Source organism: Kogia breviceps, chromosome 8 (genome assembly GCF_026419965.1).
Source record: "Kogia breviceps isolate mKogBre1 chromosome 8, mKogBre1 haplotype 1, whole genome shotgun sequence".
NCBI classification, from domain to species: Eukaryota; Metazoa; Chordata; class Mammalia; order Artiodactyla; family Physeteridae; genus Kogia; species Kogia breviceps.
In genome coordinates this window covers 8,351,124-8,371,736 of record NC_081317.1, presented here as the reverse complement: position 1 = coordinate 8,371,736, position 20,613 = coordinate 8,351,124, and the positions used below count along the sequence as shown (strand labels likewise).

The following is a 20,613-nucleotide window of genomic DNA, read 5'->3' as shown; positions in this document are numbered from 1 at the left end:
GGCTTCCCTGGTGGCACAGTGGTTGAGAGTCCGCCTGCCTATACAGGGGACACAGGTTCGTGCCCCGGTCCGGGAAGATCCCACATGCCACGGAGCAGCTGGGCCCGTGAGCCATGGCCGCTGAGCCTGCGCGTCCGGAGCCTGTGCTGCACAACAGGAGAGGCCACAACAGTGAGAGGCCCGCGTACCGCAAAAAAAAAAAAAAAAAAAAAAGAGTCATGTACCACAGTGTTCACTGCAGCTCTATTTACAATAGCCAGGACATGGAAGAAACCTAAGTGTCCACCAACAGATGAATGGGTAAAGAAGATGTGGCACATATACACAATGGAATATTACTCAGCCATGAAAAGGAACGAAATTGAGTTATTTGTAGTGAGGTGGATGGACCTAGAGTCTGTCATACAGAGTGAAGTAAGTCAGAAAGAGAAAAACAAATACTGTATGCTAACACATATATATGGAATCAAAAAAAAAAAAAAAGGTTCTGACAAACCTAGGAGCAGGACAGGAATAAAGACGCAGACACAGAGAATGGACTTGAGATGGGGAGGCAGAAGGGTAAGCTGGGACAAAGTGAGAGAGTAGCATTGACATATATATATATATATATATATATATATATATACACTACCAAATGTAAAATAGACAGCTAGTGGGAAGCAGCCGCATGGCACAGGGAGATCAGCTCGGTGCTTTGTGACCTCCTAGAGGGGTGGGATAGGGAGGGTGGAAGGGAGACACAAGAGGGAGGGGATATGGGGATATATGTGTACATATAGCTGATTCACTTTGTTATACAGCAGAAACTAACACACCATTGTAAAGCAATTATACTCCAGTAAAGATGTTAAAAATTATTTTTTCAATAAAGAAAGAATGCTAGTGATTTATATATGTTTACTTTGAACTTAACTCTGTTATTTAGTTGTAATAGTTTCCCAGAGTGATTGTCCTAGATTACTTAATTATATAACTAATATGATAACTACTTATATAACCTGGAAATAATGACAATGTTACATGTGTCTTTATTTATTTATTTTTTTTTTTTGCGGTATGCGGGCCTCTCACTGTTGTGGCCTCTCCCGTTGCGGAGCACAGGCTCCGGACGCGCAGGCTCAGCGGCCATGGCTCACGGGCCCAGCCGCTCCGCGGCATGTGGGATCTTCCCGGACCGGGGCACGAACCCGTGTACCCTGCATCGGCAGGCGGATTCTCAACCACTGCGCCACCAGGGAAGCCCCATGTGTCTTTAATATTTATACCACATTTCTTTGTCTTGGCTCCTAGATTTGTGCATCCAGAATAGTGTTAAATTATAGCAGAATGGCAATTTTTCTTGACTTGTTCCTATCAATAGGATTTCAATATTAAGAAGATTGTATTAGTGTTTCTACCATGCATCCTTTGTCATATTAAGGAAGTCTGTTCCTAGCTTAGTGCTTTATTAGGAATAGATACTAAAGTTATCAGTGACTTTTCAGCATCTCTCAAGATCATTTGTTGAAATACCATTGCAATCCTGTAGTAAACCTGTTTGCTTCAAGATACTGCTAATTTGATTTGCTATTTTTATTATTTTAAAACACTGGTGAGTTTTATTTGCTAACGTTTTATTTGGATCTTTATTTATTAATGATATTGGTCTTTTTTATGCCATGTCTGTCAGGTTTTCATATAATGGTTATGCTTGAGTCATAAAAAGAACTGCACATATTTCCAACTTTTCCTGTGCTCTGGAACAGTTTAAGTAATATTCGGTTTTTCTTTTACGGTTTAATGGATGGGTCCATAAAACCATTTGGATACTGTACTTTTTAATCATAGTATCCTTCTTAATATTGTGAATATTTTTCTCTTTATTTGGTGGGTTGAAGGTTTTGCCCTTTCTTGAGACAATTTTGGGAAGATAGATTTTCATAGTAAGCACACGTTTCGTCTACATTTTCAAATATATTGGCATAAAAATTGCACATACTACTATTTTAACTTCTCCTCCATATTTGAAATCATATCCCTTCTCTTATCCCTAACAATGCACATCTGTGTTTTTACCTTTCTTTTGTTTTTTCCTCCATCATACATACCAAAGGATTGTCTACTTTATTGACTTTTTCAAAGAACCAACTTTCAGTTTTATTTATCACTCTGCAGTGATAAATATTTCTGATTTTATATTTTTAATGCTTTCTCCTACTTTTTTTTGTTTTGTTCTTTTTAGTTCTCTATAATGAACACTAAGTTCATTTCTTTTTTATTTTTCTTAATTATTAATATAAGCATTTGAGACTATGAATTTTTCTCTGAGCAGAGTTACGTGATTTTGATTGCATCCTATATGTAGATAGTTTGTGATTTTAATTCCTTCTTTCATCTCTGAATTTTTTGGAGTGTTTTTTTCCTTTCCCAAATGGTTCGTTTTTAAAATCTGTTTTTACCCCTGGGGCAGGGGATGGAATGAAATCGCTTCAGACCTACCAAAACCACATGGGTTACAAGTATGGGAGGTATGGTTTCCCCCAAAGGAAAAGTGAAGGCTGTTTCCAAAAGAATTGGGAATTTAAAAAAAAAAAAAAAAAAAAAAATTGGGAATAAAAAAAAAAAAAAAAAAAAAGAATTGGGAATAGATGTTAGGCAGACAAAAAGTACCAGTTTCTTCTCTACTGCCAACAGAACTGTTGAAGGATTAAATTAGATAGTACGTGTAATTTACTTAGCACAGTGTCTGGCACAAAACAAGCTGAATAATAATCACCAGATTAATGCCCTCTCCTACGCCCTTTCTTACTGCTGGTCAGAATACAGCACATGCTACACGATCCCACAGCTCTTAGGAGAACCTTTGCAAACAGTAGGCTATCCCATTGCCCCTGTAGATTACCAGGTAATCCCCAGGGCAGGGGTGAGGTGTGGTTGTGTCCTCATTTGACCTTGTGGAGCCAGAGGAGATTCTCTGTGGGCTGCAAGGCTTTGTTCATGTGCCTTTGTGATTCACGGGCCCCAACACCAAGAAAAACAGGACGCCATGTGCTCCTCTAAGAAACATGGTCTCTGACCACCTGACGTGTGACTGCCTGGCCCCTCCCCCTTTCTGCAGACCTGGGAAATGTTTGTCTCAGTGTCAGCCAGCTTCCAACACATTTCACTTGAGGAGTATTCTTTAGATGAGGATTTGTTCTGAAGTCCGTGTTTTACACAAATGATACTAATTAACGGGCACTAATTAACACTTAATCTTCTGCATCAGACAGGCAGCGTGAGCGTGAGCCGCCCACTGAGATCTCCTTCTGCAGTCGATGGCATTGCTTTGTGCTCTCATAAAAACAAAAACAAAACCAAAAACAAAACCCTAATGAGCTGCTGCTCTGTTATTTCATTTGGAATTTATCAGGAGTTTATGTGATCAAACCACACAAGTATAGTTCCGGGTGCCAGCACTCCTCATTTCTGAAGTTTGAAAGTGATCTTTTCAAAGCAGAGCAGGAGAACATGGGGAAAAAGTCTTTCATCTCAAACTTTAAAAGAAAGAGAGAAAGAAAATGGAAAGCATAAGATGGAAATGTCGCATATTTGTATGCTGTGGAGGGTTTTTTCCCCTCAACACAGCAGAATTTTCCTTATTAAATAGATAGCTGTGTGAGAAAAACCAAAACCAGACTCGGGATGGAAGTGAGACGGGTGGCGATGGCAGAAACAAGAGAGCAGTGAGTTTCTGGGCTGGCGGTGAAGCCCGGTGCCAGGGGCGGGCTTTGGCTCTGGGAGACAGGGAGCGCCCAGCTTCAAGCAGGCTCTGCACCACGGAGCCTGGTGTCCCTCAGCTTAAGAGAAGGGTCTGTTCAGGAGAGCACCTCCTTTGTCAGCCTGACACTCCCTCCTCAGGGCCAGGGTGTCTTGTGGACAGCCCTGGCGGGGGGCCTGGATTCACTGTCAGGAAGAAGGTTTGGCCACGTGCCCCTGGGCTTGGGGCCAACCCAGCCGGGGAGGCATCCACAGCAGAGCCAGCGGAGGGCTGCTCATCCCCGGCCCTGGGGCTCTCTGCCTCACCATGGCAGGCTGGCCGGCACCCCTGTTGCTGCTACAGCAGTGTCACCCGGCCCTGTGTGGCGTGTGGCAGGAGGGAACAGAACAGATTCTGGGTAGCTGTCCATCTCACGGGAGGTTGAGTCTGCAGGCAGGCAAGCCACAGAGTGGTTGCCGGCTGCCAGCCGTGTCCTCGGGTGGGTGGCAGGCCACAGGAGGGGTGCTTGCAGCCCCAGCTCTGACTCTGGCACCCTTGTCCCTGTGCCAGCCAGGACTCCCAGCCCCCAGCTTTCAGCATCGCTCTCCGTCCCAAATCTTTGGGGTCAGGCAGGCACGAATTCAAATCCTGATTCCCCTACTTGTAGGTCGTGCGGTCTTAGATGAGTCACTTTTGCTCTGTAAGCTTCCATTCCCTAATCTGTAAAATGAAGAAATGAGAACACCTACTGTGCTGTGCCAGTTGCGGTGAGGATGCTGTGGTACAAGCAAGGCCAGCCTCTCCCGTCGCAGACAGTGGCTGTTACTATGACGGTTGTTTCCTCCAGTGCGTCTGCACCTCCCAGTCTAGCCCCAGCCCCTGGCACTGCTCAGCCTCACGGCCGCCAGGGCCAGTAGCTGGTCCAGTTACTGTCCATCTTGACAAGGCCAACACGGTGTCTTTTGCCGCAGTAACACTGTATAAAAGGAAGGGAGCTGAGACATCCCAGCTGTGCTGTCTCAATCCAGATGGAAGCTCCCACAGCTGGTCATCTGAGGTAGGTGGTCGCACGTGGTCAGCATCTGGGGGCCATCCACAGTTATGGCAAACGCGGCCGGCTGCGTCTCTCCCACGGGCATCCCGCTCCAGTTCCGAGTGGGGCCTCGCCATGGAGCCAGGCTCGGGCTCAGCTCAGCTTCACGGGCACCTCAGTGGTCCAGGCCCTGGGCCGGGAGACTTCACAATCACCACCATTATCCCCAGTCACAGTCAAGGAAACACAGGTCCCGGGAGGCAAAGAGGCTTGCCTGGGGCCACCCAGCTGGTAGGCGGCAGAGCCAGTGTTCCAAGTCTCCTGGCTCCAAGCCCCACGCTCTCCCACTTCCACCACAGCTGTGTGTCACGGGGCAGAGCTGGCAGGGCCCCCAGGCCACGATGGGCCCGCTGGCGATGGGACCTGGGACAGACGTGTCACGATGGGTGCCAGGGAAGCCGCAGGGAGGAGGCGGCCGGTGTAGTCGCCAGCCCTCCTGGAGAATGTTGGCCCCAAGGGGGTGTCAAGCAGGGAGAGCCATGGCCTGGATGCCTGCGGGGTCAGCTGTGCCCCATCCTGCCTCAGCAGCTGCCAGGCTCCAGGGGATCTGGCTGGGGTCAAAGAAGGACTTGACAGTATGGCAGCCTGGACTGACCTGTGTGCAAATCCTGCCTCTGTCACTTCCCAGCTGTGTGACCTCAGACAAGCGATGCAGCGCTCTCAGCTTCAGCTTCTTCCTCTGTAAAGCAGAGATGAAACCTCCCTGATAACAGCATGGTTGTGGCAAATCAACAAACAGGGCGGAGCTCTTAGTTTAGGACCTGGAACACAGTAAGTGTTCGGTCTTATTATAATCACCACTGGACTCTCAGTGTCTCTTTCTTCAGCTCCGAAACGAGGGTAACGATGTGCTTAGTAAGGTTATTTAGCGGCATACTGAAGTATGCCTTCATTCAGACCTTCCTTCCTTCGACTCACGTTCACCAAGCAGCTGCTGTGTGCTCTGTTCCAGCCGCTGGGGTTGAGTTTGTGGAACAGGACACTTCCTCCTCAGAGGGGTTTTAATAAAGTCTGATGGGGGAACCAGACGGTAGATACATGAACGAGGCCAGTAGGTATCTAATGGTGGCCGTGGTGAGTGCTGTGTGTCAGGCTTTGCGCTGCACTGGCCCAGTACAGGTGGGAGGTGGCTATTCTGATGACTTCATCACGGTTTAGGCTTTTCAATATTTCCAGTTATAGGCTAATGACAGTACTGGGAAGATTTTTCTGGATTCGTGCAGTATTACCTGTAGATGTGCTGCTTTGGGAGTGACAGGCTGTTCATATGGGAATTCTGTCCGGGTGTTGCTGAGGCTCGGGGTCTGCCCTGGCCGCCAGGGCAAGGATGCCTCCTTTGGGAGGTCCCCTCCGTCCTCACATGTCGTGGCCCTGGCCTGGACTCTCAGGCCAGGGAAGCAGATAGGTGTTTTGTGGAGGAGGGTGATGCACACTCTACAGTGGGGTTTGCGCTTATGAAGTAGTGAGCGCCCCATGCCCCGAGGGGACAGGCAGCAGCTGGGGTGGAAATGGTGTTCGGCCCCTTCGAAGGCGAGCTTCTCCTGGCCTCTGTTTGCAGAGCCAGGACCTGAGAGGATGCAGAGGGGCCGGCTCCGGTCCTCACAGGGCAGCGGAGGGTGAGCCTTCCATGCCGGGGGTGTTACTTGAGAAAAGGCGACTGATTCCCCGTGTGTTTCTCATGTCCAGTGAGTGGGTCGGAACAGGCACTGGAGCCAGACACACCTGGGTTCAAATCCAGCACACTCGCTGTGAGGCCTCAGGCTCATTTCTTAATCTCTCTGAACTTTCGTTTTCTCCCCGACCTCCCCATGGGGTCGATTGGAGGATCACAGGAGAGGAGAGGAGGACGTTCCCGTCTTGTAGCAAATCCCAGGAAGCATCAGTTCTCTCCCATTTCCCACAGTCTGCTCCTCGGTGTCCCTGCTCCCGGGCTGAGGTTCACTGCTGCTCAGAGCCAGCTGCGTTCGAGAAGCTGCACAATGTTGGCCTCTGGAACAAAGCTGCCTCGTGTCCCGTATCCCCTCACCTCATGCTCAGCACTAGGGGGTACTTTTCGTTGTGGTTGAAGCGTTAATTGGATTTTCGGGATTGCCATTGCTGAATCCTTGGGGAGGTAGCCGAGTTACATTTTTAAGAGGGGAGAGGAAAAACAAGGTCGAGAAGTAATAAATCTGTGGACCTAAATGTTCCAAACTTGGAGCTTCTATACAAGGGAAATGACTTCTAATTTTTAAAATTCTGGAAACATGGTGCCACTAAGAAGAAGGGAAGTGGAAATGATTCCTTTGAGAAGTGCTAGCATATGTTTCTGTGATTAACAGTTTCCCGTAAAAATGTGTAGTTATTTTAAAAGCAGACGGATGACTCATGGTATCCAGCACCAGCAGTCCACTGCAATGGCACGAAGCATGTACTCTGAGGAGGCAGGCTTGGGTTCAGCTCCCATCCCCATCATTTACCGGCTATGTGACCTGGAGCGAGTTAAACATCCTCTGTGCGTTTCCTTTCCCCCCCCTCTGTAAAATGGGTTTTATAAGAACAAATAACATAATGAATGTGTAAGTCAGTGCAGTGCTTATCCAGCCGTGCAAAAAACCTAGAACTTTAATATTAAGTACCTGGTTAATTACATTTGTTATCATTCTTAGTAGTTTAACAATAAACTTTCAAGGCTATAAATTTTCCTCTGATTACCACTTTGGTCTGATCCCATAAATTTTGATATGTAGTGTTCTTATTGTCATTGTCTTTGAATAGATTTCTTATTTTAGATTTTTTTGTTTTTTCTTTGACCTGAGAGTTGCTTATGAGTGTGTGTGTGTGTGTGTGTGTGTGTGTGTGTGTGTGTTTAACAAATGGTTAGAATTTTTTCTATATTTATTGTTAAATCCTAGATGTACTGTAAGGTCAAAGAGAGCAGATAATATGACATTTACTTTTTGGAGCTTATTGAGCTTTTTTTTATAGACTGGCATATAATAAGTGTTTGTAAGCATTCCATGAGTATTTAAAAAGAATTATTTTTTATTTATAGAACACCAAGCTTGTTAATTTTGTTACTTAAATACTACATTTATATATGGACACATACATATGTATATCTGTAGATGTGTGTAAGTATATGTGTATATTTTTGTATATACATACATATGTGCACGCGCACACACACACACACACACACACACACACACACACACAAATTCTCGAAGAGACATACCAAAGGCTCCCTCCATGTTTGTGGCTTTCTTGAATCCACTTTTCATTTTTGGCACTTTTTTGCTTTGTATATTTTGGTGCAGTGTTGCTTTATGCATAGAAGTTGGTAATCATTAGACCTTCTCAATCCACTGTGCCTTTCATTAATATCAATCACTCCTCTTTGCCTTGTTCAATGTTTTCTGCCTTAAATTCTGCTCTACATCACTACTCCTGCTCAACCCAACCAATATTAACAGTGTAGTGGCAGTACTCAACGGGGGCATGCCACCCGTTGTCCATGCACATCTCCAGAGAGACTAAAGTGTGACCCTGCAGCAAGCCAGTCAGCTGGGCCACACCACACAGCCAGTCCTGTTTTCTCATCCCTGGCCAGGTGGCTTGTCCCGAATTCCCCCTGGGGTGATGCCATGAGGCCATGCTGAGGCTCCGCCCTGGCCTATCACAGCAATGTTTTCATATCACACGTTATTTTCTTATTAAGCACCCTCAGCAGAATTCTCTGTCTAGCCTTAATTCTTTGTACCAAGGACGGTTGCTTTTTCGATTTCTTCTTTTGTTCTTTATGATTTGGGGTGTGTGTATGTGTATGTATGGACAGATGGATAAACAAGTAGACACACAGCTAAGTGAATAAATGAAAAACTGAATTCAGACAGTGTTCTCCTGGATATGACACCTTAGACTTATTAAACTGCAGTGGTTGGTAAAAAACACAAGCATTCATTCATCCCTTTCGTGTCCTGTTATTTTCCAGTTGGGTTACAGGTAATAACCCTTGTTGCTGGAGAGTGTATGAACTAGAAATGCTAAAATCTTGCCAGCATTCATTTTGGTTGTTGCTCAGATGTTTGATTTAAAGTTGAGTAGTCTGTGTGAAGAGTTAGTAGTCAGGATTGGAATTGAAGTCCAAATCGTACCACATTTTTCCATATCACCCTATACCTTCTAGCACAGCAGTTCTGTTTTGTGCCATTTTGTTCTGATTCATGGTGAACACCTACCATCATTAAATATCTTCCTTAATTTTAGGCATCTATCTTCTGGATTTAATCTACATTGATTCTGCATATCCTGCCTCAGGCAGCATCATGGAAAACGAACAAAGATCCAATCAGATGAACAATATTCTCCGAATAATTGCGGATTTACAAGTTTCCTGCAGCTACGGTTAGTACCCCTGGTTGTTGGAATTGTGAAATCTTACATCACCGAAATTTGGGTCCAGCACCTTATCAGTGAGAAAGCTCTAGAAACCAGGTAGCCCCCACAAAGCTCTTCATTTTGATATCTTGAGCATCAAACACGTTCTGGATCCTTTATAAGCATGTTTGATCTTCAGAGACTATGCAAACTAGATGTTACCATCTCTGTATCACAGATGAGGAAACGGAGGCTGAAAACAGTGTAGTCACTTGTCTAAGGTCACACGTCCAATGAGTGGCAGAGCCCAGGTCCTTCATTCATGAAGAGCTTTGTGGGCCCCTCCTGGGTGGCTCTCCTCCGAGCAGATTCAGGTACTTGGGCTCCTCTGTCTTGTGGCTCTGCCATGTCCCATGGCCCCGAGTCCTCTGCTGACCTCTACATCCAGCTGGCAGATGCAGAACGAGAGAGAATCATACCAGAGTGGAATTTATGGACCAGACTCGCACGTGGTGCTCACCACTTCTGCCGAGGGAGGCCAGGAATGCAGCGTAGCTGCGGGCCTAGAGGGAACAGGGGAATGACTTGGTCAACGACTGGCCAGGCTCTGCCACACGTGACCAGATCAGATCCAAAGGGTGACCGTGATGGTGGGCGTCTGAGATGGTTGGAGGAGGTGTTGTTGGCAATGCCGATGGGCCGTCCACGTGGACGGTGGGGGATGGGGCTTGACCGTGAGCCAGGTGCCCCGGTCCTCCAGGAATGGGCCTGAGTGACCAGGGCGCCAGGCGGCAGAAGTCAGCAGAGAAGAGGGGGAGGGTGGCCGAGCTGCAGGAAGGAGCGTGCCTCCTTGGAGCAGGTTTTCACAGGACTTGGGGGAGTAAAAGTCTGGAAGCAGCAAAGTGGGACAAGGAGGAGACCAACACCACCTCCAGTACGTAGGGTGGGAGAAACCAACAGCCTCCACGTGGTAAGACCACCGCAGGGGGGCCCACACAAGCAAAAGGTCCGCTCATGAGTGCCGCCCCTACAAGCTCCCACGCTTCCAGACCAGCTCTTCTTCTGCCCAGAGGAACAGGGACGGGGCTGTGTTCCCAGTGCCTTTTCCACTCAAAGACCTCGACACTGGTCCTGCTGGCCAGCAGAGCAATTACATCTACAGCTTTGGGGTCAGACAGATGTGGGTTCACGTCTCGGCTTCGCCTTCTGAAAAGTCACTTTGTCCTGTCTTAGTCTGAACTTTTCTCATAGTAAAGATGGCGACATGACTGTGCAGAGCCCTCAGCCCGCCCCAGCATTTCATGAGAGGTCAGGAAATGCTCACCCTTACTACCATTATGTTCCCCTGCCCCTTCCCCGTCGTCAGCTCCGCGAAGCGAGGGTCATTATCCCCATTTCCGAGATGGGAACACCGAGGCCCTAGAGGAAGAGAATGACCTGCTGAGAAGCTCACAGTCACGAGGCAGAGCCATCAGGGGCTCCTCGCGGCACCCGGAAGCACCCGCCCGCCCCCCGGGAAAGCGAGGGCCCTTTCCCACCCTCTCTCCGCTCCTCTCCACAGCGTCCTCCACTGCCGCAACCTCTCTCCTTAACTGGTCTGTCCCACCCTGTGGGGAACGAATGGCAGAGAGCATCAGGAAGGGTTTCCGGCCCCCTCAGAAAGAATGCAGTGACTGTGACGGTCTGGGGAGCGCACCTGACGTCAGTCACCCCGGGATAGAGAGACAGGGCAGTGTGGCCGAGGCCCCAGGTGACCCTGGGTCAAAACTGCTCAGCGGTGTGACCTGGCAAGTTGCCATGGCTTCCTCCTGTGTGCAGTTGACATCTTATTCCCTGAAGTGAGGCAGGTGCAAAGGTTGAGGCAGATGGCTTCTAGAAATCACCGGGTGCGGAGCCTGGCACAGAACACTGCTCAAGCGTCTAGGCCCTTCCCTTTCCTCTCAGGGTGCAGCAGCTCCAGCCCGTGGACCAGACTCGCAGGCTGTGCCAGGATCTGGGTTGCACCCGCACACCAGGCTGGATGGGGTTCATTCTTTCTTGCATTCTTTTTTTTTTTGCGGTACGCGGGCCTCTCACTGTTGTGGCCTCTCCCGTTGCGGAGCACAGGCTCCGGACGCGCAGGTCAGCGGCCATGGCTCACGGGCCCAGCCGCTCCGTGGCATGTGGGGGGCACTTCCTGAGGGACCCCTCTGGGCCCAGCACAGGCCCAGCCTAAGGGATCATCAGCAACTGTTGAAAGACTGAATATATGTCCCAGTCCCTAAGGAGCTTCTCATGGGGGCCCTGGGGATGGGGAGAGACTGAAGCCTCTGGGTTTTGTCCTCCTCCTCCAGACCACCTCACAACCCTGCCCCACGTGCAGAAGTACCTGAAGTCCGTGCGCTACATTGAAGAGCTCCAGAAGTTTGTGGAAGACGACAACTACAAGTGAGTGCCCCCGGCCCCCCTGCAGGGCTTATGGGAGGGTCACTGCAGCAGCACCGGCACCTCCCCCCCCCCAGCACATGTGCATAAGGTGACCTCTGACCCCACAGAGCCCACAGCAGGGCTTCTGAGTGTCTCCTCCCACCCGCCCCAGCCCCACAGGCGCCACCAGACCAAGGAGGGTGTTCTGTCAACCTCTCAGCGTGGCTTTTTCTAGTGGGGAGCGTGAATGAATTTGGGCTCCACAGCTGTGTGCGGTGCAGGCTCAGTGCTCCAGGTTCTCGGGAGTGACTCCCCCCACTCAGCGCTGAGCGGAAGGACAGCTTTCTAGCCACATCTCCAGGCTGCCAATCAGAGCTCTCCGAGAGCCTGTTTCATGCACGAGGCAGCTCCCTGGGGCCCCAGCTTGCTGCTGGACTCTTGCCATCTGGCGCCGGCTGAGGCCCCGTCTCCATCCCGTGCAGCCTGTACGGAATAGGCCCCGTTCCCATGAAGACCCCCGTGGGCCCTTTGGCCTCATCTTCCACTCACCTGCTCTGGCTTTCAGTTCTTTCTTCATTTGTGGCAGCTGGGAATTTATCCAGCATTTCTATGTAGTTAGAGGGAGAAGGAAGATTTTTCACGTTGCGTCTGTCTGCCGTGTTGATTGGATGTCTTCTTGGCTCACTTTGAGCTTGAGGTCAGCTGAGAGCCTCAGGACTTCTCATATGGCCTGATATGTGATGGAGGCAAGTCTCAGCCGTCTTGTAACTGATGATCATTTTCCCCCCTGAACGTCAACTTTACACGGATTCTTTTAAATCTCATCTTACTGGTTGCTTCCAGTAAACCATGCATGATCCCTTTGAGTCCTGCTATCCAATATATTTTTAAATTCCTTCCAGTTTTGTGTCTAAAAATTTATCAACTTTGATGATTTGGTCTTCATCAAAGGCACTGGAAACTGCAGAGAACTGTGGCCACTAGAGACACTCCAGGTTACCCCTTTTCACTCACCAAGACCTTGGGAATGGGTGTTCAAGGTTCTTCACCTGCCACCTCTGCAGGAGTGGATCTCAGCCTTGGCTGTGGGTCAGAGAAACCTAGGGAGCCTTCTAGCCATCCAGGTTGGTGGGAGGTGGCGGGGATGGGGGTGGGGGCAGGGTCTGGAAATTTGTATTTTTTCAAAGCTCCCCACATGGTTCTAATGATTGGCTATCTTCAGGAACATAAACATAATGTCTTAAGTTGTTATTGTACAATATATTGTTAAAACAGAATAAAATAAATTTGAATCCGTTACATAATCATAACAGCAATAAATAAAGGCCAGAGATTACCATTAAACTTACGTTTGCCACAAATTGCTCATTTTTACTTACAAAGCATTTGCTGTTCCTGAAAAGAGTACCCCGGAGTGGGAAATTATTCCCACTTAGGATCGGGGGTAAGATTTTCCATTCATGTGCCAATAATGCGGTTAAGGAGACAGTAGTTTTTCATTAACACTAATATCCTTTAAGGAGAAAAATGGTCTATAAATACTTCTGGCTGTGAGATAATCCTTGGACAAGCTGCAGATTGTGAGTAATAACGCCTTCCGTTCTGAAGGACACTGAACACCCCCAGCACCTAGTGCCTGGATTTCACAAAGGCCCTTTGTTGTGGGCCAAGGGGACAAACCCAGGGAGGAAGGCTGCGTTCTCGCTCCGTGCCCAGACCACGGAGGGGGTCCCTTCCCAGGAAGACCCTGGCTCTGAGTGACACGGGATGCACAGGGCTTGTGACTCTACTTGAGCATCCCACACTCCCGGGCCCAGCTCACGGCCCCGGAGACTTGGTCCCCAGCCCAGAGGACGCAGGCTTAGCTCTTACCTTAATGACGCTGCCCTGACCTGCTTTGGAGACATTGGGCCAAGGAGCTCAACCAGTGCTTTGTTTTCCTCAGCCTTTAGTCTATTTTATTCCATTTAAGAAAAATTACCCAAATTCCTACCACTTAGAAAGCCTGACTATAGGCATCAAGTGAACATTATTTTGTACATTTTTCTATGCATAGAAAGTACATATATATATATATGGAGAAGGATGGATAGATGAATGGATGCAAGAATAGAATTTATTAAAATTGGATTATACCACACTTGCTATTTTTAATTAAAAGTATTTAATTTAACCAGAAAAAGGAACTGAAATAAAACATAAGGAACTGCTGCTCTTCAAATAAATATTTCTCCACCACAAGAGATATTATTTCCTAAAAGGGCCTTCTAAGATTAACAAAAGAGGTCAAGAAAAATATGAAGAGGTTGGAGTGCCCAAGTTCTCTTTTAACTAGATTTCCATGGTGAGCAGGGCCCCTGACTCTGGTCATGAAAGATGAGATCGGCAGCAAGCTCCCCCCTCCTTCACCTCCACTGCACCATCTTCCAAATCCTTGTGAGTTATCTTCTTATTTCTACGTCATCCAAGTTTATAACATGCACATCATGTTCAGGAATCATAATTCCTACTATTTCGTGTTTCGAAACATTTTCAATTCTTACCACCTGTCACTTCTCCATTCCTGGAGTCTTTATTTTAAATCAATCCCTTATTTAGCCGGGTTTCGTCATGAAGCAGGTTTTTGAAAGTCCTACACTTTCAAAAGAGTCCTCCGATCTCTTTCATGAAAACATTTGCATCTGACTTGCCGGGCTCCTTTGCTTCCCTCCCTCAGGACACGCAGAGCCTGCTCCACTGCCTTCTGGCGCTGGTTGCTATTGTAGACAAATCTCACGCCAGTCTGGTTTTTCCCTCTCATAAGCAACTTGTTTTGTCTACCTGGCGGGTGAAGAATTCCTTGAGGTTCAAAAGCTTCACAAGAGGAATGCTTCGGAGTGGAGGGTTCTGTACCAGATTTCCCTGGAACAGGGTATGCTCTTTGTTCATTACACAGGAAATCTTTTGGTTTCTATCTTTGACCACTTCTTGGCTTTTCTCGTTCCAGCGTTCCAGGAATCCATATGTTGGTTGCTCTGCCTTCCAAATCCATCAGCTTCTTTCTAATGGCTATAATCTCCATCTTCTTCATCGATAGTCACTGGGATGGTCTGTTTCTACCCTGCTATTCCTCTGGTCCTCTCTTGTTTCAGTCCTTGATTTGTTTGTTCCCCTAGGTTTCCAATCTCCCCTTTCATCTTACCCGTTTGTGTTCTCATCTCATTTTTCAGGTTTTGTTTTATTCAGCCCGAGTTCTAAAGGGCGTGGGGGATTTCCTTGTGTTCCTTCTGGGCTGGGGAGTGTGGACAATGCTCTCTCCTTTCCTCTTTCCCTTGTTCCTAAGAGGACGTTTGCTAGTTTGCCACACCATTTCTTTTCATGCTGCTTCCATGTGAGAGGCTTCATCTGGATATTCCACGGCTCTCATGAAGGGAGGCGATGTCTGACCCTGCTCCCCTGTGTGAGAGGGGCTGCTTTGCCTCCTGCTGTGCTGTGAGGCCCAGGGCTTCTCAGTCTCTGCCCTCTCGTGCAGCCGGTGGGGTGGGACGCGGCGCTCAGGCTCAGTGGAGGCAGGGAGCAAGCGGTCTGTTTTAGAGACAGCGGCTCTGTTGAAGGGCCTACAGCAGGGTTTCCTCCACCTAGTTTCGGGCTGTATCCCATTCCGGAAAAGGATACCCTCAGGTTTCGAATCATACCCCCCAGCCCCACGGCCATGGAGCCTTCGCTTCCAACAGAGTATCCCCTACACCATCCGCCTGGCCCATCCGTTTCTCTCCAGAATCTGCAGCCAGTCAGAAGAGGGAAAGGGAAGGACTCCCGCTTAGACCCACCAAGAAGTCTCAGAGGGCAGGATAGGAGCCGCACCGTGTTAGGACTCTTGGTTAGACCGCAGGATTCACTTTTTCTTTTCTTGGCTACAAGTTTCTGAAGTTCATGGCTTCAGTTTATACCCCCTCCCTTGCTGAGTAGCAGCTGGTGAGTTCTTTTACTCCTGAACCTTTATAATTGTTTGTTCATTTTGTTGGGTGAGGGAGAAGTCTGGCAGCCGGCTTCACTCTTGTCATTTTCACCCAGAAGTTCTTTTTTTTGTGGTACGCGGGCCTCTCACTGCTGTGGCCTCTCCCGTTGCGGAGCACAGGCTCCGGACGCGCAGGCTCGGCGGCCACGGCTCACGGGCCCAGCCGCTCCGCGGCATGCGGGATCCTCCCGGACCGGGGCACGAACCCGCGTCCCCTGCATCGGCAGGCAGACTCACCACCACTGCGCCACCAGGGAAGCCCTACCCAGAAGTTCTTAATCGATGCTTTTAAAAAATAGTAATAACCATTGCGTCATGCCTCTCCGGGGGCATCTGAGAGAGAGTGCAGTCCAATGATTAAACGCCCTGGTTTGGGATTTGGGGTCAGACAGCCCTGGTCCCCTGCTCGGCCACCTGTTAGCCCTGTGAATCTTGGGGAAGCTGCTTGACCTCCATGCTCCTCAGTTTCTTCCTCTACAAGACGGGGATGGTGTTCCTGGTTCATAGCGTTGTCTTGAGAACGAACACGTCTATGCCCGGAGGATGATGGGCCATGATTACACTGTTTCGTGTATCTTCCTTAACCATTATTTTTTGGTCATGGAAATGCCCTGGGGACCTTGGAAGGAAGTGGCTGTGATCTGGAGAAGGCCTCAGAGTATTCCTGGGTTCTGTGACTGCGATCGCCCTTGACAGCAGTCCAGCTTCTCAGTCCCAAGCGTGCACATGTTAGCTTCCGCTCCCCGGCCCCTGACACACCAGAGCCCATCTAATCTTTTGAAAATCTTTGTTTTCAGACTGTCGCTCAGAATTGAACCGGGAAGCAGCTCCCCGAGACTAGTCTCTTCCAAGGAAGATCTTGCAGGTATCGTAGCCACCTCGAGTGGGGGCAGACTCTCCAGTAGCCCTAACGTGGCTGCCAGGGTTGGCCTTTCCTGCGGAGCCAAAGGCCAGAGTCCGGTTTGCAGGCTGGCAGACTCAGTGTCCCTGCTCACAGCCTGCCCTGGCTTCTGAGCACGTGGGGCCCCTGTGGGGCACCTCTGGGCTGGGGCTCCCTGGAAGAGCCTGAGACCTAAGACAGGCAAGATCAGAACCCCAAGCCGGGAGCATGCACAGGGTAGAGAAAACCCCGGCACCTTCTTCTGGTCACCTGGGCCCTTGTCATCGGGCCTACCGCCAGGCTCGGGTTGACAAGCCCCGGAAGGGTGTGCGGGATGCCTGGGGTAGTTCCCACCAGACACAGACGGCTCGCCTTCCTCGGGCATCAGTTTTATTGACATATCGACAGTGTTCCCTAGAGATTAGGGGCCCAGGCCTTGAAGGCAAATCCAAGCTGTGCCGTTTCCAGCTTTGTCACTTTACCTCTCGGATCATCACTGGCCTCATCCACAAGATGGAGGTGATACTAGCTCTCACTTTGCAGGGCTGTGGCCACCCGGGCAGGGTCACACTTTAAAGCCCTCCGCCCACGTGTGCGCACGGTGTTAGCTGCTTCAGAGTCATGTCTGTGACAGTTGCCTTTTATCCGTGTTCCAGCCAACTCTTGTGACTGGGACTGAGCTCTGCTGCTGCCTGGGGAGGGACCAGATTGGGGGCGGGGGTCTGACTCTATTTCCTCCTCCTGGTTTGAGCTTGGGTGACACCAACCTGGGTTCTAGGCCACTGCAGTCTTGGACAAGCCACTTCATGCCCTCTGGGCCTCAGTTTCCTTACCCATAAGATGGGGATAGTAAGTCGTCCATCCCAGAGTCGCTGGAATGTCAAAATTGAAATGATTTTCAGAAGACACGCAGTGTAGAGTCTTGACAGGCAGTGAGTGTTCGGTGAGGGGGTGGCTGTTGCAGGCTGCTGCCTGGTGTCATGTCACCCCCAGCCTGTCGATGTCTCAAGCCACTCTTTCTCCTTTCTGGAGCCAGGCCAGTGCAGCAGTGCTGCTGGCCCAGGACCACAGAGGCACAAGAGCTGGAGTATGCAGTCTCCCACTAGCCCTCCCAAACAAGACCTCTGCCCTGAGGGTTTTCTCTAGGCTCCTTACCTTTCCCAGCCTCTCCTGGCTCCATTGTGCAGGTTGGACCCTGCCCCTAGTGCCCCCTGGCGAGTGGCGGGGGGGGGGGGGTCCCACAGTAACTTAGCAGAGGGAGACGCTGGTTGATCCACACAGCCTTGGGAGTGCTGCTGTCCACACCTCAAGAGACAGAGTGCTGGCCTGAGCTTGATTTTCACAGTGTTCCAGGAGCCTAATATGAAAATATCTTCTGCAGTCTCCTCCCACATCCACTGCCTTCCACACGTGGCAGATGACCCACCAGCAGAGGTGACCAGAAGGGAAGCTCCTGGCACTGGTCTTTCTCTGCCTTCTCAGCTCTGCCCCTGTTCTAGAACCTTCCCCTGCTCAGTCGGCCGTGTTCCTTCCGGACGCTCAGCTACACCTGACCTTGGGTAGGGGGTGGACGGTGGGGGGCAGGGATTTCATCAGAGGGATGTAGGAAGTGGCAGTGGGATTCTAAAGCAATCGTTTAGGGCCACAGAAGGAACAATAGGAAATGCTAACCACTCAAGACTATTTCTTCAGGAGAGAATGCCAGAATCCTGGAGCCGGAGAGTGGGCTCAAATACAAAGTGTTCTGCCCTTCTGAGTCTCCTCCGAATTAGTTTGAATAAGAGGCCTCTGCACCCTATCCGGTTACTACCCCGTAACAGGATGACCACATACATCTCTGGCCTTCCCCAGGTGCCAACAAGTGCCCACCACCACACTTTCTACCCTCCAGACACGCTGGAAGATTCATCGCCCAGTGCCCCAGGTTGGAGACAGGAGCCAGACGCAGAAAACTAACACTGCTAGTTGGGGGTCTCCAGGACTGGACCACTCACTGAGCCCAGGGCGGGAAAGGAGGAGCTGCTTTCACTTTTGACCCCTGCCTATGATGGAAACCAGTACTGGAGCTGGCACCCGGCCGCCGCCGGTGCAGCCTCCTCGAGGTTCAGCCGGACTCTCCTCCATACCATCCCCCATCACCTCCACCTGCTCCGTCGTGTATTAGCCACGTGAAACCAGAAGCCAGCAAGTTAAGTAACCTCAAGCATCAGTCAGAAAATCCTGGCAGGAAACAGAATTGCCCCCGGATGACTCACAGGAAGAAACTTAATGAATGTGAAATGGCAGTAGGAATAAATACTTCACACAAAGGACAGCGGGGCCCCCAGCGCCTCTAGGCTGAAGGACCTGGTGGGGAAAAATGTTACCGACTCTGGCAAGCTCTGAGTCGCAGAGGACGGTCAGCTTGGCAGGAGCTGTGCTAGCGGAGGGTGAAGCAGGAAGGAGGGGGGAGAAAAATTGCCCTGACCTCTCTCTCCTCTGCCCTCCCACCCCATCTGCTGCCAGAGCCTCCCATCGGCCAAACCCAGTTGGAGGCCTGGGTGAGGGAGCCAAGAGATGCCTCCCGGGGGTCAGCCTCCCACGGGCACCAGGCAGGGCGAAGAAAGCATCTGAAGGGTCAGACAGAACACCCCACATACCCGCCAAGCCTCAATTTCTCCATCTGTAAAGCGGGCATAATCATACCTCCCACAGAGAGTTCTGCAGATTTATTGAGGTCACGTGTGTGTAAAACACTTAGCAAGTCCCTGACTCATGGAACACACTCATCAAGTGTAACTTTATTAGGATGATGGTATTATTGTCAATATTATGATTCTGCCTCTGTCACCTGAATCACTTCTCAGGTTTTAGCAAAATGTCATGGCCCCAGGGAAGCCTTTCCTCCACCCAGCCCCACCCCCGCCCCCCAGGTCAGGCCCCCTGTTACACTGGGGGCAAGGAGCACACCAAGGCCCTGACGCAGCCCACCCCGGTTTGTATCGGAGCACAGCCACACGCAGCCGTGGGCACGTTGGCGGCTTGCTCGCTACGACAGCAGAGCTGAGGTTGGGACAGAGACCCCACGGCCGGCAAAGCCTAAAACATTCACTACCTGGCCTTTTCCAGAGTTTGCGACCTTGCGTTATACCCTCTTGCAGCGTCTTTGTCCCTCTGTGTCTGCTTTCCCCACCAGCCCGGGGTTCCCAGAGCCCGGCACGTAGGGCGCTTGGTCTCTGGGCTTCTGGCGGGGCCCTGTGGGCACCTGGTTCCCGGGCTGCCTGCTGACTCCACGTTCCTCCCAGAAAAGTGCTGAGGCTGGCGTTGCCACACCGTGTGGCCAGCAGACCCCGGGGCCCAGGAGCGTCTGCACTGACTTTTCAAATCCCTGGCTCCAGCCTGGAAGCAGGATGTTAAGGTTTTCATTGATCACCAGAGGGCCGGGGCCCGTCTGGAAGGCTTCAGACGCACTCAGCGGTCCCGGCTCCCCACCCTCAGACGACAGAGGGGACCCGCGGGGTCCCGTGGAGGGCAGGACCAGAGGGCAGCTCCAGGGAGGCCTTCTGCGTCTGGCAATTAGACTGGGCTGCGTGTCAGGAGCCCGACCAGATCCGGGGACAGGAATGTGCCTCTTGCAGGCCCAGGAATGGGAGGAACGCAGCCTCCCTTGGCTCCTTGGGCTGGGGGCTGGGGCTACAGCTCTGGGCTCTTCCCAGCCAGCAGGCACCCCACACCTGCCGAGGAAAGGCCCCAAGAGGCATCTGTTCCCTCGAGGCTTCACATGCCAGGGCCGACTGTGAGCCAGGCCCCAGCGGAACCCGGCAAAGACCTGCCCTCCTGGGCTCCACGCACGCCTTAGTCGAGGAGGCAGGCGTCAGAAGGCGTGAGGGGACAGGGGGGCACTCGGTCGCTGCGAGGCCCCTGCGCCCCACTCCCCACCCCTGCGGAGCAGCCGTGCCAGGAGCTCTGCACCGACAGATGGACCGACTGTGAGAAGGGAAGTGGAGAAACCTTCTCAGTTTCTGGTCCGGGGAGAAAAAAGGCCAGGAATGCCACGTCTTCCATTCCCCACGCCCCATATGTAACGTTTAGTTTATATGAATGAACTAATATTTTCCTGGAGAGCAAAAATCATAAAGAACGTTGACCCCACGAGAGGGCAGGTGATGTTTGTGTGT

At 50.5% G+C, this 20,613-nt stretch overlaps 1 protein-coding gene across 24 annotated transcripts in view; it reads left to right on the top strand.

Annotated features, from left to right (window-relative positions):
• The window catches only part of RALGPS1 (Ral GEF with PH domain and SH3 binding motif 1), a 294,874-nt gene that overhangs the window by 236,351 nt on the left and 37,910 nt on the right, over nucleotides 1-20,613 (top strand). For all 24 annotated transcript variants that reach the window (XM_067040706.1, XM_067040711.1, XM_067040698.1 and 21 more), the window contains 3 exons: nucleotides 9,063-9,200; nucleotides 11,507-11,600; nucleotides 16,374-16,441. In XM_067040706.1, the coding sequence (XP_066896807.1) occupies nucleotides 9,063-9,200; nucleotides 11,507-11,600; nucleotides 16,374-16,441 (300 nt within the window). The remainder of the gene's footprint in view (nucleotides 1-9,062; nucleotides 9,201-11,506; nucleotides 11,601-16,373; nucleotides 16,442-20,613) is intronic.